Source organism: Gossypium hirsutum, chromosome A07 (assembly GCF_007990345.1).
Source record: "Gossypium hirsutum isolate 1008001.06 chromosome A07, Gossypium_hirsutum_v2.1, whole genome shotgun sequence".
Taxonomy (NCBI): domain Eukaryota; kingdom Viridiplantae; phylum Streptophyta; class Magnoliopsida; order Malvales; family Malvaceae; genus Gossypium; species Gossypium hirsutum.
The window spans coordinates 96761006-96779007 of record NC_053430.1 but is presented as its reverse complement, the minus strand read 5'-3'; the positions used below and the strand labels follow the sequence as shown (position 1 = coordinate 96779007).

General features: G+C 30.2%; 1 protein-coding gene across 1 annotated transcript; it reads right to left on the bottom strand.

The window, feature by feature from the left end:
- Positions 1-15352: 15352 nt before the first annotated feature.
- LOC107955571 (U-box domain-containing protein 40) lies at positions 15353-17601 on the bottom strand. The gene has a single exon (XM_016891362.2). It carries the CDS (start codon positions 17314-17316, stop codon positions 15676-15678), a length of 1641 nt encoding a protein of 546 aa, XP_016746851.1. The 5' UTR covers positions 17317-17601; the 3' UTR covers positions 15353-15675.
- Positions 17602-18002: the final 401 nt, after the last annotated feature.

Below are 18002 nucleotides of genomic sequence, written 5' to 3'. Positions count from 1 at the left end.
GTTCCAATCTCTTCTTTCTGTTCGTCTTCACTGCTTCTTGTTCTGTACTTTTACCTATGTCTATTTATGATTAACACCATGAAATCAGCTAGAAAGATGCCTTTTTTGGGGGATTTTGGAGTTTGATGCTCTTGGATTGTTTAATTTATTTTTGAGTTTACTTTTGTCTCTTCTCTTTGTTTTCTTCAAGAATCAAATATATATATATATGATGCCCTTATCCATGCACTTAATCTATTACTCAACCTGGGTAATCACTATGTTTGCAGCAGGGTATAATATTCATTTATTTATTTAACTTCTTTGTGCATTTGAAAGATTGTGTGTTAAACATAGTGTAAGGTGGATAGTTTTTTTATTAAATTATTTGAAGCATTTGAAGTGTTTTTGAAAGATTACATGTATAGGGATACCTATACTTGAAAAATTAGGAGAGTTGAAGCAACATGTTGTCCACCTGCTACCATGTGGGGTGGTTCATTTTTTGAAAAAAATTCTGTACTTTTCCTGTATGTTCCCAGAATTCAACTGCCAATGAAAGAAACCATTTTCCAAGAAATCAATCTGATTTTAAAACTATTTTGAGGATATCCAATTTCTTCAAAGGTTTGAGCTTCAAGTTATGAACTGGAAATGCCTTATCACCATCCCACCTAGGGTATAATTAAAGCTCAGCTACCGAGTTTAATTATTTGAATTTATTTTGATTAGGTTTGTTTATCAAATTAAATCAATTTTCATGCTAGGCTTTAAATTCAATTATCTCTAGTTTGAATTTGAACTATAGCCGAATTAGATTATTTTTATTGAACACAGTACTATATGATATTGAAGATTACAACTGTCATGAGCCTAGACTTCAGTCAAGCTCATCATTGAATTGACTGTTCCTTATAAAACTTGTAAGAGCAAAATAGGGCCGCACTGCACCAACAACCAATTAAAGCACTCTCTCGCCTACCTGCCCACTATTGTCTCCTCTAGAGGTACAAAGCTTTGTTGCAAATCCTATTGACGCTAATGCTAGTGGCTATTATACATTTGCCGACGATATATTCTACAATTTGAGGTCCTTAATTTTATAGCTTAATAGTAAATAGCCATTACTCACTGTTGCAAAGATTTATAAGCGCCGTACTATTTCACACAGGGCTTCTCTTGACTTTTTTTACTTCTTAAAAATATTTTATATTTCACATTTTTATTCAATATATTGTCATATATTGACAAAAATATGATATTTAAAGCTCCTATATTAAGAATTAGATTGTATTTTGTTCATATTATTCAAAAAATGGTATAAAATGGACAAATTAGTTTTGTATGTTAAATCAAAGAGTTCTGTTAAAATTTTTATTTATTTTTACTGTTAAAAATTAGCGCAACAGATGGAACAACCAGACAGTTGCACGTGGTGTACCACATGTACCTCATATTGATGTATAAGAACCAGTTTTTAATAGTAGAAATAGATGAGATTTTTAATAGAAAGATTTACTTTTTAATCTAACGTATAGGGTTTAACTTATTAATTTTTTAAATATAAAAATCAAAATACAATCTGACTCATAGTATAAAGGGTCTATTTTTATAGATATTAAACATATATCAATATGCAACACTTACACATAAGTTGAAATAATATATATAAGGCATGTTCATCAGCCCCACAACTTTGAATTGTTAGCCATATGTTGTGGTTTCTACTTGAAGACATAGAAAACATCTAGTATAATATATATAAGTAAAAGGAACAATGTTTATGAGAGTTTCATGTAGTGATCAAAAGCAATATTGATTCAATTTTGTCAAAAAGAAAACACTGATATGCAACTTTTTGTTCACGGATGATGCCAGAAAAGTTACCGCAATCAACGTATTTTTAGGCCATTGTCCTTTCCTTTATTATGCTCTACTACTTATTAGCTCCTTTTTTTTTTTGACTAAATAAATGAGTCTATTTTTAGATTTTAGAAATGAAATTAATGGTTTGAGAATAGATATTCTAATTGGTTGCATAACTTATCTGTGTTTAACGTTGCACCATCAGTTGTAACTGGACGCAATGCAATTTGTCTATTTTGTTGGTACATTTTGCTCCATTATTTTGACTATTTTGTGCAATTTTTTTATGAGATATTGGGCAACAAATTTCACTATTATTGTTGAAATATTTAGTCAAGCAAGATTGTTTTGAAGAGTTCTATCAGGATTTACTTTTTTATGAAGATATGTAATCAAGACTTTTGTGGATAAACATTTCAGTTTTAGTTTATCTCTTGTACTCTTAAATTATAATTATTTACTCACTGGACAAAACCTTATAAACATATGAAAGAGTTTCAAACGATGTAACCAATTCTTGTGTTCATTATTTCACTTTTCAATTTCAGTTGTATATTCAATTGCAACTCACATAACAATTGGACAAACAATTGAACACTTACAATTGGCATTAGAGTTAAACACTAATGTACTTGGTAGGATCCCATTGTAGAATTGCTAAATCATGGAAGGAGGCTCAATCTCTATAGACCACCTACGCTAAAATGGGTCGAATTAAAGCCTATCGAAAGGCACATATGAGAGCCTTTATAAAGTCAATTGATGAGAAGGCTTGGAAAGTCATTTTGTCTCATTCAGAGAAACCTACTAGATAATCTAATGGAGTTCAAACCATCAAACTTGAAACACCTAGTCAACAAATGAAGACAAAACTACTAGTTACAGCTCAAAGGCCTTGAACCCTATCTTTAACGGTTTAGATTCTCAAGAATTCATTCGCATCTCCAATGGTATTTTTGCTTATGAAACTTGGACCATTCTCAAAATAACACGTAAAGGCACTAATTTTGTGAAGCAGTCCAAGCTCCAAATGTTAATGACTAGGTTTTGAAATTTTGAGTATGTTAGAAGAAGAAACTCTTTCAGATTTTATGCTAAATTGTGTGTCATTTCTAACCAAGCTTTTGTTATTGGCGAGAAGTATTCCGATACAGAACTACTTCATAGAGTCCTAAGATTCCTTCCAGAAAGATTCTCCATTAAAGTGTTTGCCATTGAGGAGACCAAAACATCAACAGTCTGAGAATACTCGAGCTAATTGGATCTTTTGTTTAAGAAGATAATAACAATCATGTTGCTCTTGTTGTTAAAACTAGAAGTGTTGCAACTAACTCAAATAGTGACAGTGATAGTGATGCTAAATCAACAAAAGACTTTATATGGACACATTCAAGACCATGCTATACAAATAAAGTTTGTTATGAAAAGTTAATGAAAAATTAACTAGTGAAAATTCTATTCTTAAATAGGAAAATCACAACCTTTTGATTTGAAGAATATAGAAAAGAAAGACTTCTTCCTAGTAGAAAAAGAGCCAACCTTAGTGATGCTTTAAAGGAGCTTGCAGCATCCCAATCTATCTTGAAAAACATGAAAAAGATAGGATTGAGAAGCGAGAAATTAGACAAGATCCTTGGTGTTTGTAGATGTGAATTAGGACATGAAAGCCTTGGCTATAGTGATATTGATAAGAAAACTATTACTCCTACTAAATTTGTTAAAGCAAAAGATTACTTAGAGGAGCCAGAGAGTTCTAAGGAAGGAGTGTCAAGCCACATTAGTAAGAAGATTTAGAGACCTAAAGGTAATCTTATGTGTCATTATTATGGAATTCTGAGGCATACTAGTATCAAACACTACAAAATCTTAAATAATCTCAATAAAAAAGATTTAGTTGTTTCTCTGGTTGCAACTCAATCTACAAGTACCATGAGATATAGGCAATAACAAGTGTTGAAGAAAATAGAGTTGCAACCGGAGAAACAACAAGATGTCTTTTCTTGAACAATTGGATGTTGAGATTATTTTTCTTGAAAAGCATATTAAGCTTCTCGAGAAGCATAGAAGAATGGCTAGATATTGAGTAGATATTCAAGCCATTAAGCCTTAATGTCCTTTGTATTTTTGTCCAAAAAAAGGGGAGAATAAATGGAACTTGAAAGGGAGCCAATGTTACCACCAGTTTGTTGGCTAATGGATACATAATTTTCTTTTTCTAGTTATTTGCTGAAGGTTTATGATGGATGGTGGATTATGCTACTTTGATGGTTTACTATTACTAATGCTATGACTAATGTTGCTATGATGATAATGTTCATAGCTGGTGTTTCTTAGGAGGAGTTAAAGTTTAAGATTTTTTTATTTTTATGCTTTCCTTGAGAAAATTTGTTGCAACAGTCTTGGCCAAAAATGTTAAAGAGGGAGAATTTTAGTGTTGTTTTGTAACTCATTTTGCAACTAGACATAGTGTAACTTATCTATTTTGTTGGCATATTCTGACATAATTATTTTGATTTTTTTTTTCATCTTTTTAAAGGATGTGCAAAAGTTTTCAAGGTTACTAGTGGTGAAGATATTTTAATTAATTAAGGGTATTTTGAAGAGTTCCAACGTGATTTAATTTTTTTTTATGGAGATATGTGATCAAGATTGTTATGAATAAATATTTCAACGTTATTTTATTCTATGATAAGTTATTTAATTAAGGAGAAATTTTAGAAATTCATTTTTATCACAGTTGCTCATTTACAAAATACTACATTACCTCTTTTAAAAAGACGTGTTTCAACTTTGAAACAGAGATTAACAGAGCACATTCCAATTCATGTAAGGAACTTTTATGAGTGCATATTACTCGTCTCTATCCTATTTTTGTTGCGAAAAATTTTATAGGGAGGGTTACTTCATTATAGTCGTAAGGGAGTTAGGCTTCAACAAATACGAGATTAGTATTAAATTATAATTGATTACTTGTTAAACAATACCTCGCAAACCTGAAAAAAAAAATTGTACTCATTGTTTTACTTTTCAATTTCATTTCTATCTTCAATTGCAACTCACAATAACTAAACCATTAATTCAACACTTACAAAAACAATCTATATCAATTAAATGGATAGAAAATGAATTTAACCAATAAAAGCCTAAAAAATTAGTATAAAACCAATTTAATATATCTTTTTGAATGATGGAAACTTAGAACATTTAATATTTAAAATTTATATTAACAACAACATCAGTTAAATACATATTTTATTAATTATTTACAATATTTGATATTTATTTAACATTAACATCTACAAGTTATTTATAATATATATATATATATAAATATATGAGTTTGAAAAAAATTTGAATCGACAATAATATCTTTTTCTTTCCATCATATTACTAAATTGACATCTAAAAATAATTACAATTTAATTTAGAGTATAATAATTTATTTGTAATTATTAGTTAAAAAAGACTACATAAAACTTTATTGTTTTAACTACAACTTAATTAAAAGAAAATATTGATGTAAACTTGAGTTTTAATTGAATTTCTAGGCATAAAATAGGAAAAAAAAAAGAGATTTTATTTATTAGTTATCACTTAATTTATAAATAGAATGTTATGTAAATTCAATTAAGTAGCCCCAAGAAATATAAATATATTTCTTAATTTATATGATAAATTTATTTATATTGGAAATATAATTTATAATATCATCATATTGGAAAAAATTATAAATTTATTTATATTATAAATATATTGATATTATACATTATAAAAGAGTTCTTTATTTCTTAATTTATATTATCTTAATCTAATAGTACTTATAATGTATAAATTTGTTTATTTTTTTATTTTACATGTTAAAACTTAAAATAAAAAAAATATATTTTATAATTGAATTAAAAATTAATTTTACATAAAGAGTAATTGCGTCTACTTATGCGACGAATAACATGACTTGAATCTATTTGAAAAATTAAGATAAAAAATCAATAAATTAAGAATTAATATTTTGTATTAGCTATGTTTCTCATATATTTTTTAAATTTATAAAATCAATAATATTACATAAAATAAAATTAGTTATAATTATTTTATTAATAATGCTACAATCACAATCTTGAATATAAAACGAATAGATAAGTTTTACGTTAAATAATTATTATTCTATTAACTTTGAATCCATATTAAATTACATTTATTATTTTAAATTAATTAGTGTTACAATTATATACTAATTAAAACTATAAATATAAATAGATTTTCATTCAAATAGCATCAAACGAATTACTAAAAAATATATTTAATATCATTTAATAGGTTTTGTTTCGCTCACCGAAATAGTAATGATTTCCGTTATTATTTAATATGTTAGAGTATTAAAATAATGATTCTTTGTAAATGAAATTTTTACCTATATTTGAGTGAAAAATATTTAATTACATATTATTTTACTATGGATTGTTTTTCACATTTTTCTATTTTCATTAGTTTTCAAATATTATTTTATTCTCTTAATCATTTTTAATTCATTAATTTGCTTTTTATTATAAATTAGACCAATCTTTATCAGGTAAAAAATATTATTTAATGAATTAAAAATAAATATATAAAATCACACATACAAGAAAACACGAGAATTTAAATACATTAAAGCACATTTTTAATTTTATTTATAGAATTATAAATCTTCACTATTCGTGTGTATATATATATACACTGTACACATATCAAATCTGAGCCCAGCATGCATAAAGCCCAGGAGGCTGCCTCATCTTTCAATTATCAACAAAAGCCTGCTCATTTACTAAGCGTCAATTCAGCAATTATAATTTGGGATCTTAATATATAGGGTGAGCTACGCTCAAAATGAGAGATGGTCAAAAAATTCACTTGTTCTATTAGGGTTGTATTTTTTTTTTTGAGTAGGTGAAATTAGAAAAAAAATAGTTGGATCATGTTGGAGACTAAAGAATTAAACAGTTTAGTTACTTAAATAAAAAAATTTAAATAGTTTTTACTATTTTAATAATTTTTTTACAATCTTTTACAATTTCTAATAATTTTTATAATTTTTTACAATATTTTACAATATCTATTTTTTTATAATTTTTTTATAGTTTTTAATAAATTTTATTGTCTTTAACAATTTTTAAAAATTTCTAACATATTTTTAATTTTTTAAACAATTATATATTTTTTTCCTAAAATTTTTGTAATAATTTTTATATTTTTATTGATTTTTTAGGTTTTCTTGGATGACAATGTCATTGTATGCCACATGACAGTTTATGATTGGTTGGATCTCCCAACTGATTTTTTTTAACGTCCAAATGGCTAAACTGGGAACGTCTAATCACATTAACGATTGAAGTGAAACAAAAAAAATCTTTAAGGGAAAAAGTGAAAAAAAAGGAATATATTTGAGGGACTAAAATGTGTATTAAGCCTTAGTAAAACTATATATATTTTATTGTAAAAGTAAATTAAAAATAAGAACGTAAAAGCATAAGTAACACATATGACATTAAAAACTAGTTTAAAATATGAGAAATATATATAAGCACGAGTTCGGATCATCACCTTCTTGTTTGTGAAATTTCATGTTATAAACATTTCCATTATACATGAAATTCGGTCTCCCAGAGATTCTCCCACTATGTTGAGGTTCTTTGTGTCATTGATTATTTGTAGGTTATTCAAAATACAAACTAGTATCAAAACTTTAGGGTTCTCTTTATTTCCTGAAAGTTCCTCAACTTTTAAAGTCGTCCATGTAACTTTCCTCTAGAAAGGTCGCAACGGTTGACACTTGGACCATTTGGTTCTTGGGTTATAAAACAATCCATTCTTTGTTCTTTTCAGATATCTTAAAAACATGCACAATATCATTTGTGAGTCCAACTTCTTAGCATCCTTATCCAATGCATGTGTTAGGCATCCCTATATCTTAAAGTGATTTAGGTTGAGCTTTTTGCCATGCAACATTTGCAGTGCATAAAGGATGTTGGGAGTTGTAAATAACTTAGCACTGAATGAACCATGACAAAGTTATGTTTTTTTCTCTCAACTACATCATTATTGCGAAGTATGTGGTGTTGATAACATGGAAAGAATCTCATTCTCAATTAGGTATCTTAAGAGCTCGTTAGATAAATATTTCCATATTGGTCTGATTTAGAGTGCCTTAATGAATAAACTTAATTGTTTCTCCACCTTCGCATGATACTTTTAAAATTTATCAAATGCTTCACTCCTACGATGTATTTATAAACATATCCATATCTGGAATAATCATCTATGAAAGTTTTGTAGTATTCCTAACTTCCTCATGTACTAATGTTCATGCGGCCATATACATCAATGTGCACAAGTTCTAGTAATTGCTTAGCCCTTGCACCGTTGGCATTAAATGGCCTCTTAGTCATTTTACCATCCAAACAAGATGCATATTATGTAATATTCACCTCTTTAAGCAATTTTAAAGTTCCATATTTTACAAGCCTAATGATTTTCCTTGGTTAATGTGTCCAAGTCTTAAATGTCATAGATACATCTCATTTGAGTGAAAAATTTTAATGATAATTTTAAAATTTCTTATTTATAAGTTTTAGGACCACAAATATTAAAAGGAGGTGAATTGATATTTTTAAAACTTTTCTAAAAGAAAAGATAAATGGAGAAAAGCTTGACAAATCAATTTAAAGAAGTTGGCCTCATTTGCATAACTCTACAACCTTACTATACCTAAAATAATGTGTAATCAAGTTTTGACTCTCCGTCTATTAATTACATCATTATTTAATCATAAAATCATTCCACTAAAGTACCATGATTGAACTCTCCCTTATAAGTGTGTTACCCTTACAAGATATCATTTATCTCTTTGGGTTAAATTCGTTCACTCAATATGATCTTATTTTATCTCATGGTAACCATTACATTTTCATGAAAAATTCAATTACTAACAAATAGTAATTAAATCATTCAGCCCAGACAAATAACTTGTGAACACGTTACTTTTCCATCTATCATGTAGTACTAATAAGAGGACATCATTTACCCTTAATCAAGCTATAATTTTCACTATTGTAAATGAAGTTGTATCATGCAAAAGTCATATGCACAATGTGCCAACTTCCATCTCTTTAGTTATTTGAACTTAAGGTTTTAATACATCAAGGTATACACACTTAGTCAGCCATTTACTCAAGATTAAGATAAGATATACTATGAACATCACAAGTGAATTAATCCGTAAACGGATCTAAGATTAATTCAACTTAGGTCTTGTCTGATATAATATCAATCCAAACAATCACACATATGTCTCTATCTTTTGAGAGTCAACCGCTCTGATACCCAAGATAAGATATCCCCCATATTGGACTTGATAGACGGTATAATAGTCCTAACCAATTTGTTCAATTTTGATTCATCAAACTCTAAACCTTTTAGGTTACCTATTAATATAAGTTGTCTTCTCGTAATACGATCCGACCACATAATGTAATTTAGTATTAGTTAAGCATTAGGTAATCATTAAGCAAATATTTGATTACATTTTACTTTGCGTGCAAAAATTGTTAAGGATAAATACAAATGATATTAATGTGAATAATGAAATTTTATTAAACCAGTCTATTCGAAAAATTACAAGTAAAAATGATGAATAAATTACACTTAGAGCACTAGACCTTTACAACTATATCATATTTGTATAGCAAGTATTAGTACCCACGACCCATGTATTAGTATTTGGGTGTTTATTTGATTAATTCGACCCTCGAACTTTGTTTTAAGGCTCGTTCAAATTTAGTTTTCATTCATGATGTTTTGTTAATACTTGTAATTAATAATTGTATATGTTTTGAATTAATATGTTTATGTTCTTGTCTCGAGTTTGTGTAATTGGATTGTATATTTGGTCGTTCGAGTCGTCTTAATGACCACTATTACACTTCGGATCCGACCAAGTTTGAGGTGTTACAACTTTATACCATAAAGAGATTTTTATAGTCGACATACTAATTCACCATATAAATTTCTTCAGTCAAATCACCATGAAGAGAAGCATTTTTAATATTAGATTGATGAATGGTCTAGTAGTTCATTGTGACAAAAGAGATAAAGAGTCAAACCGAGGAAATCTTGGCAACTAGAGAGAAAGTTTCTCCATAATCAAGACCAGGGACCTATGTAAATCCTTTAGCAACTAGAATTGTCGTTAAATAATTTACCTTGCCATCCGGTCCAACTTTCACATTACAAACCTATTGGAAACCAACTGCAGATTTACTAGGTTGTAAATGAGCTAAATCCCAAGTATGATTATCAAAAAGAGCATTCATTTCCTCAACCCTTAACAAAAGGAGTGGACCTTTGAGCGATAACTGTTCTTCAGACAATCCCAAGCAAAATGTTCCAAAGATCCACAACGAAAATAAGTTTTTGTCAACTTCCAGCATTCACTTTGATTTTTTTCCCACAATGAACATAGGTTGGAATATCATAATCTCTTATAGGACATCTCATGTTACCCACTGAAGCTGATGGTTGATGATCTCGAACTCTATTAGCTCTAGAAAATCTTGAGGTCGTTCTCCCAGACTCAAGAGTTTCTTTGGCTCGCTTAGATGTTTGATACAAACTAAAAGTCCCCACTCATTTCCCAATAGCTCTAGAGAATTAAATTTTCCTATCAAGACCCAAGGCTTGTTCCACCATTTTAGATCGTTCAGTCAAGTCAACAAACTCCTTAATTCTATGAGAAACCAACTGAACTCTGAGTTCATCTTACAATCCCCGAAGGAATTGCTTACAACTCTCTTTTTCTATTGGTGCAAGTTCCGAGGCATATTTGCCGAGTCAAAGAAACTCTTGCTCATAATCCATCACAAACATCTCACCCTGTTTCAACATTAAGAACTAATATTTCCAATCTTCCAAATATAATTCGCTAACGTATTTCTTTTGAAATTCAGACTAAAAAAATTCCTAAACAATCTAATCCGTTGATACATGGCGGGTAATTGTCTACCACCACAAATATGCCTCTTCTTTCAAGAGAGAGACAACACATATGACATATTCTTGCGGAGTACTTGATTTGTTGATTCCAACCAAACTTCAATTGATGATGGAGCAATCTCTTTTCAACCCATAAATTTTGTGGCACCATATTTCCACAATTTCTTTATTAGTGCTCGTCAAGTTATTGGCACTGGAATAGTTGAAAGAGTAGCTCCAACTACTTATGTAAGAGCTTTTGCTATAACACGGAGCAAATTTCATCACTATGACCATCGAGTCTAGGTCCACATTTCTACGTTGTTGAGCACTAGTTGAGTCCATAACAGGTGTTTCTGACCCAATTCTTCTTTTATTCTCAGTCAAAGAACCATAACTATTTACATCATGATCAGCATCATTTCTAGCTTCTACATGCATATTTAGCTATAAAACAATATATATAATCAGCATCCAAATCCCAACTCAGACTCGAGTTAATTTTGGCATGTACTTCTAGACTTAATTCTTGACTCGATCTAATTTGAGAATCGACTAAACCTAGAGTTCTGATACCACTAAATGTGACATCTTATATCCGATCCAATTAAAGGATCTGAATATCAAATGTTACATTCAGTTGCCAAAGCCACCTATTTTTCTAACTTACTTTATTGAAATGGTAGCGTAGTGGTAAAATTATATTTTTAAAATATCGACAGCATTTTTACTTATTTTATGTAAAAACCTCTGTAAAATTTAGATTTCACAATATATCCATATTCAAATCATCTCCCAAATCAATTCCCAGCACTTTGATATTCTGAGACATACCGCAAACTAAGCATATCACATTAAAACTATTTAATTGAATAATAATATTATAGTTATTGCAGCCAAAAGTTAAAATTTTAATGTCACACATAAATAACTACTGCCAAATAACTTTACTAAAAACCAAGTACATGCCAACTTGAAACAAAACAAAATATACAAACTTTGTTGAGTCCAAGATTTGCTAGTTGGATGCTGACGACTTTAAGTACAAGATCTCAAAATACACCTAGCCTGCATATGAAAACAAGACCATACGGTGAGTAATAATTCCAATGGTATTACTATAACTCACTCAATATAGCATGAAATTTAGATGATTAGACTCAGTTGATTTGTTTCTTCCTTAAATCAATTCAAGTATGTTCATATCAAGGTTTATCCAATACATTAATTTACACATGTATCCCAAATAAACAAAATGTGATATTTTAACTAAGCAATCGATTTTAACGAGCTTATTAACACTTTATTCTAACGAAGTATGTAACCTTATTCAATTTTGTCTCATTTCGTCATATCACATTACATTACCAATTTTAATCAAAACATTCTTCCTATTCAAAATTTATGTTCGCTAATACATAGCTTGGATACAAACTAATTTACAGATCCTACTAATACTATAATTTGGCACCCAGTGCCTCATCGACACATCCCGAACTAAACAAATTGTGTCTGGTGCTCATCAGTCTATACGAAACAATAATCATGCCCAGCACTTGTTGGCACATCTGATGGTTAATGCACCCAACGCTCATCAACCTATAATTGAAGTAATTCTATATCAGTACATCTGACGTAAACAATTCGTGCCTGGCGCTCATCGGCTCAATCGAAGTAGTACTTGTGAGAGCCACAATTGGGACGTTCGAAGAAAAATATGCCTAGTGCTCATCAACATATAGTTGAAGCAGTCTTTTAACCCGATTCTATAACTCATTAATTATTCTCAACTTTGCCCAACAATTACTACAACATCCCATAGTCTAATTTCATTCACAGTTCGGTTTTAATTCCATTGATCTCAACAACAACAACTCTTCTGTTGAATGTCATTTCATATAAAAGACGGCATGATTCGTCTCATGTTCAAGCCAAAAGCATAGCTTTACTAAATTATACTATTTCAAATTTTATACAATTTAACTCTCTATCACAATAATCAATCTTAATATCATATTTCTAGTTAATCACTCATGTGTAACTTCCATCATTTTTCCAACTTACCTAACAATGAAAATAACGGAAAATAAATAATAAGTTGAGTTATAGTGATACTTACAGGGAATTTCGAACTATTCGTCGGTGACTTTAGCTTTTTCCTTCGCTCTTGAGGAAATTAGGTCGTCGGTAGCTACTAATTAACATAAACAAACAACACCATCAAAAATCAACTCAATTCACAATAAATTATTATCTCAAACAAACTTTACATTTAATTCAATTTAGTTTTTAAAACCAAAACAAGCATAACTCTCCATTCTAAGCGTCAATTTATAATCTCACTTCTTTTCCTTATATTTTAGACCCTCTATTATCGATTTCTAACAAAATCACATAATAACTCTACCTAATATCCATTTTAATTTTTCAAGTGAAAAATCTAATATCTAACTTCAGAATATAGTCCTTTTTCATGTATATACTAAAATCTATCAATTTAACATAGAAAACATAGAGAAATCATTAATGGTAACTTCTTAAAACCTTAACAATTTTACAAATTGATATACAAATTAATTAAATTAAGATTCTCCGATCTCAAAAACATAATATTTACAAGAAGAGTATTAAATTGCACTGACCAATTTATGAAAACCCTAAACAAATATATATATATTTGCTCTGTTTCTTTTCTTTCTTTCGTGCGTCTCCATCCTTCCACTTAACTCATTTAAAACTTTATTTTTATTTTTTTTATTTTTATAATAAATAATAATAGTAATACAATAGCCCACGTTTCTTAGCCACATATTTGGCATGTTTTCTTATCATCTTGAACTTTTGGGCTATTAGCAATTTTAATCCTTTTAACTATTTTCAATTAAAATTTACAGCAATCTAACTTTATAATTTAATCCTTGGGCTAGATTAAATACTCAAATCAACTAAATTACTTATCATTGATTCAATTCATTTATAAGATAACTCCGTAAATATTTTTATTAATTATTTACAGACTCGATTCACTAAAACGAAACCCGAAACCATATTTTTTTACACCATTGTACCGGGTTGTTACATAGACAGCATAATAGTCTTGACCAATTTGCTCAATTTCGATTCATCAAACTATGAACCTTTTAGATTACTTACTAATATAAGTTGTTTGCTCGTAATATGATCCAACTATATAATGCAACTTAGTATTAGTTAAGCGTTAGGTAATCATTAAGCCAATATTTGCTTACACTTTACTTTGCGTGCAAAAATTGTTGAGGATAAATATAAATGATATTAATGTGAATAATGAAATTTTAATAAACCAATCTATTCGAAAAATTACAAGTAAAAATGATGAATAGACTACACTCAAAGTACTAGATCCTAACAACTATATCATATTTATGACAAGTATTAGTACCAACAACCCATGTATCAGTATATAGGTGTCTATTTGATTTATTCAGCCCTCGAACTTTGTTTTAAGGCTCATTCGAGTTTAGTTTTCATTCATGATGTTTTGTTAATGCTTGCAATTAATAATTGCATGAATTGCATATGTTTTGAATTAAAATGTTTATGTTCTTGTCCCAAGTTTTTAGGTAATTGGATTTGTATATTTGGTCGTTCGAGTCGTCTCAATAACCACTATGACGCTTCGGATCCGACCAAGTTTGAGGTGTTATAACTTTAGACCATAAAGAGATTTTTGTGGTCAACTAAGCAATAAAGCTTGACAGTTTCTCCATATAAATTTCTTCAATCAAATCACTATGAAGGAAAGCATTTTTAGTATTCAATTGATGAATGGTCTAATGATTCATTGTAACAAAGGAGATTAAAAGTCGAATCGAGGTCATCTTGCCAAATAAAGAGAAAGTTTCTCCATAATCAAGACTAGAACCTATATAAATCCTTGGGCAACTAGACGTGTCGTTAAATAATTGATCTTGACACCATGTCCAACTTTCAGAGTATAAACCCATTGGAAACCAACTGCAGATTTACTAGGTTGTAAATGAACTAGATCCCAAATATAATTATAAAAAAGAGCATTCATTTCCTCCACTATAGCCTGTTGCCATCCATGACCATTTTTTTGCTTCCATAATAACATTGGAAATAGGTACATTGGATACATTTGAAATAATGTATAATAGGAGGGTTATGGACGGTGATAACTCAAATTATAAACGGGATAAGGATTACAAGAAGAGCATATGCCTTTTTCTGACTGCAATAGGTAAAGTGTGTTGTTCTACCTAAGGCAAGACCAGAAATGGAGAAGATGGTAGTGTAGAAAATGAGACATTTGGAACATCTATCTAATTTGTATATGAAGAAGAATGATTAGATGCATGCGTAGTGTAAACTTGAAAAGGTTTAGTGAGTGGTGTACCACTAAAAATAGGAAAGATAGGAACTAAGAGAGCTTCAATATCTGGTTTATAATAGGATCAATCAGTTGATGAAATTTTTTTCAAAATTATAAATCTAAATGTATTAAATAACATAAAAATAGGATAAAATCCACAAAAATGAAAAAGGAATACAATTCAGCGTCCAGCTAAGAAGAAAAGCTTCCCTTTTTTTTTGGGAATCAATTCTTTTGTAAGCCATCAATTATGTACACTTTGTATAAACCGTCCATTAGCTTTTGAAAAGAAAATAGAATTAAAAGAAAATAAAATAAAAAGGCGACAAAGGAAAAAAGCCAGAAAACTCTATATAAAAGGGAAAAAATTCCACCAATAATTACAAACCCGAATAAAAATTATTTAAAAAAAAAACCGAAAGAATTAATAAAAAGAAAAACAAAGATTCTCAAAACTCGGATGAGTTCACACATGACCCGTCTTTTCCACCACCGAATCGGAACTTAGTCCGAGTCATGAATCCCGAGTCAAGCAATGCCTCCCAGTCCACTTCCTCTTGCTCCTCCTCACTCCCCCTTTTCAACATCTCCGACATTTTCCTTGCTTTCTCCCTGGTCAGACCATTTGCCGTCCGCTCCACCTTCGCCAACTCCTCCACTGCACCGGCAGCCTTAGCCAGTCCCTTAAACCTCAACCCTGCTTGACTCAGTCCATATAAAACCGCTACACAACCTTCCCGAGTCGGCTCATCCAACTCACTCCCTTTCAACAATTTCACCAGACAATCCACCGCACCCGAATCCAACATCGCAGCCCGCCCGTCCGAACCCGAAGCCAAGTTACACAGGATAAGGAATACCCGACCCGTCATATGACCCGATTTAACCATACTTAATAAAACCGGAACCGACCCGATTTTAACCAATTTAGTCTTATTGCTCTGAATGAGTGAGAGGTGGTAAAGCGCCAAAGCCGAGTCATGCCGAGTCCGCTCACTCCCTGATCTTAACATGTGCATGAGAGGTTGCAAAGCTCCTAAAACTCCAATGGCTGTCTTGTTATGATCATCAAGTGCTAAGCTAAAAAGTGCACCACAAGCATGTTCCTGCGCTTCAGGGGATCCCGATTTCAACACATCGATCAAATCAGGAACCAACCCTGACCGTACGATCTTAACCTTGTTGGTTTTTTCCAATGACAAGTTGACCAAAACTGCGACCGAGTTCACTTGAATGTTTACGTACCGAGAAACGATCAAAGACCTGAAAGCAGAAAGTACACGTGGCGTGCAAAGAACAACCCTGGAACTCTCTTCTGTTCTTGTTATCTTCCTTAACGTAATCAATGCCTCTTCAATGTCGAAAACTTGATGACTTTTCAGTTTTGTAAGAAAATACTCTTCTTCTTCGTTAATGTTTGGGGCCGTTAAGGTCTCGATCTCGGAGGAAGATGAAGCTGATGAGTAGCAACTCGGACTATCAGCGAGTTGCAATGGCTGAGTTGGTGTAGTAGTGACAGCAGAAACCGATTCCTCCGAGCTAGAACGAATTAACTCACTCACCGCATGATCCAACTTCACCGAAGGAACATCTTTTTCGATTTGGGTATTTGGCTTTTTGGACGATAATGAACGAACAAGTTCCTCAGCTTTAGACAAATCAAAGGGTTTAGGAGGGTTTATCAGATGAGTTTGACACCAGTTAACAATGGTGGATTTAAGAGCAAGGTTAGGGATAACAGTGGAGAAATCAGGGACTGAACCATCTTTAAGAATGGGTGCGAAGTCTATTTTTTTACAAGCTTCAACACAAACTCTTTCAAAAGTATGACCTGATGAAACTATAACAGGATCAGCCATTAAAGACCCTGAAATGGGACAAAAAAAATCTTCAGGGATTGACTTGGATTGAACCTGATGACCAGATTGAGATGTTTTCGCAGATGATGATCTGTGAAACGAAATCTTCCATTTTTGTTTCTTTGATACAACTTTCTCGTCTTTCCCAGAAATTGAATGAAAGAAATCTTTATGATGATGAGTTGGTGTTTTATGAATCACCAGTTTCATCAAAGCTTCTTGAAACTCCATGGTTGAAGTTGTTGAATCAAAGCACCATTTCAGGAAAATTGAAAAGAAAGAAACAAATTGTGTAATGTTACAAAGAAGACATAATGAATGAGAGAAGAAAAGGAAAAGTGGTAGATCATCAAAAACAAAACAAAACAGAAAAGCTTTGAAATTGATTTTGGTTGATGAAATGATGATTTAGGATTGAGGTTTCAGTTTCCAGTTAGGATTCTGAATTTTTTTTTAGACCAAATAAAAAAGTTGGTATTAAAGAAGCTCTCAAACTCTTAGTAACCCACTTACTAAGCTTTTTACTTGCTTTCAAACTTTTATCACTTTCATTTTTAAATTGATTAAATAATATATATTTCTAATTGGTTTGATTTAAAATAAACTTTATCAACTTTGAAAAATCATTAAGAGAATAAAAAATATTTCAAAATTATATTTTAATATTAAGTAATTAGATCAAATAACTCTTCATTTTAATATGAGTTAAAATTTTACTTACAAAAAATTATTTATTTAATAATTTATTGCTTTTGATATAATATTTCACAACATCATTCATAATTATAATTATATAAATAATCTTAAATAAGAATGAAAATCATAATTTTTTTAATGATGAAAATAAAGCCTATTAAATAACGCCAGGATAAGATTTTTCTAATAATTCTTTAAATTTTAATTTATATATAACTTTA

Excerpts from the sequence above, each read along its gene's own strand:
- LOC107955571 (XM_016891362.2), bottom strand. The coding sequence starts at position 17,316 with ATGGAGTTTCAAGAAGCTTTGATGAAACTGGTGATTCATAAAACACCA.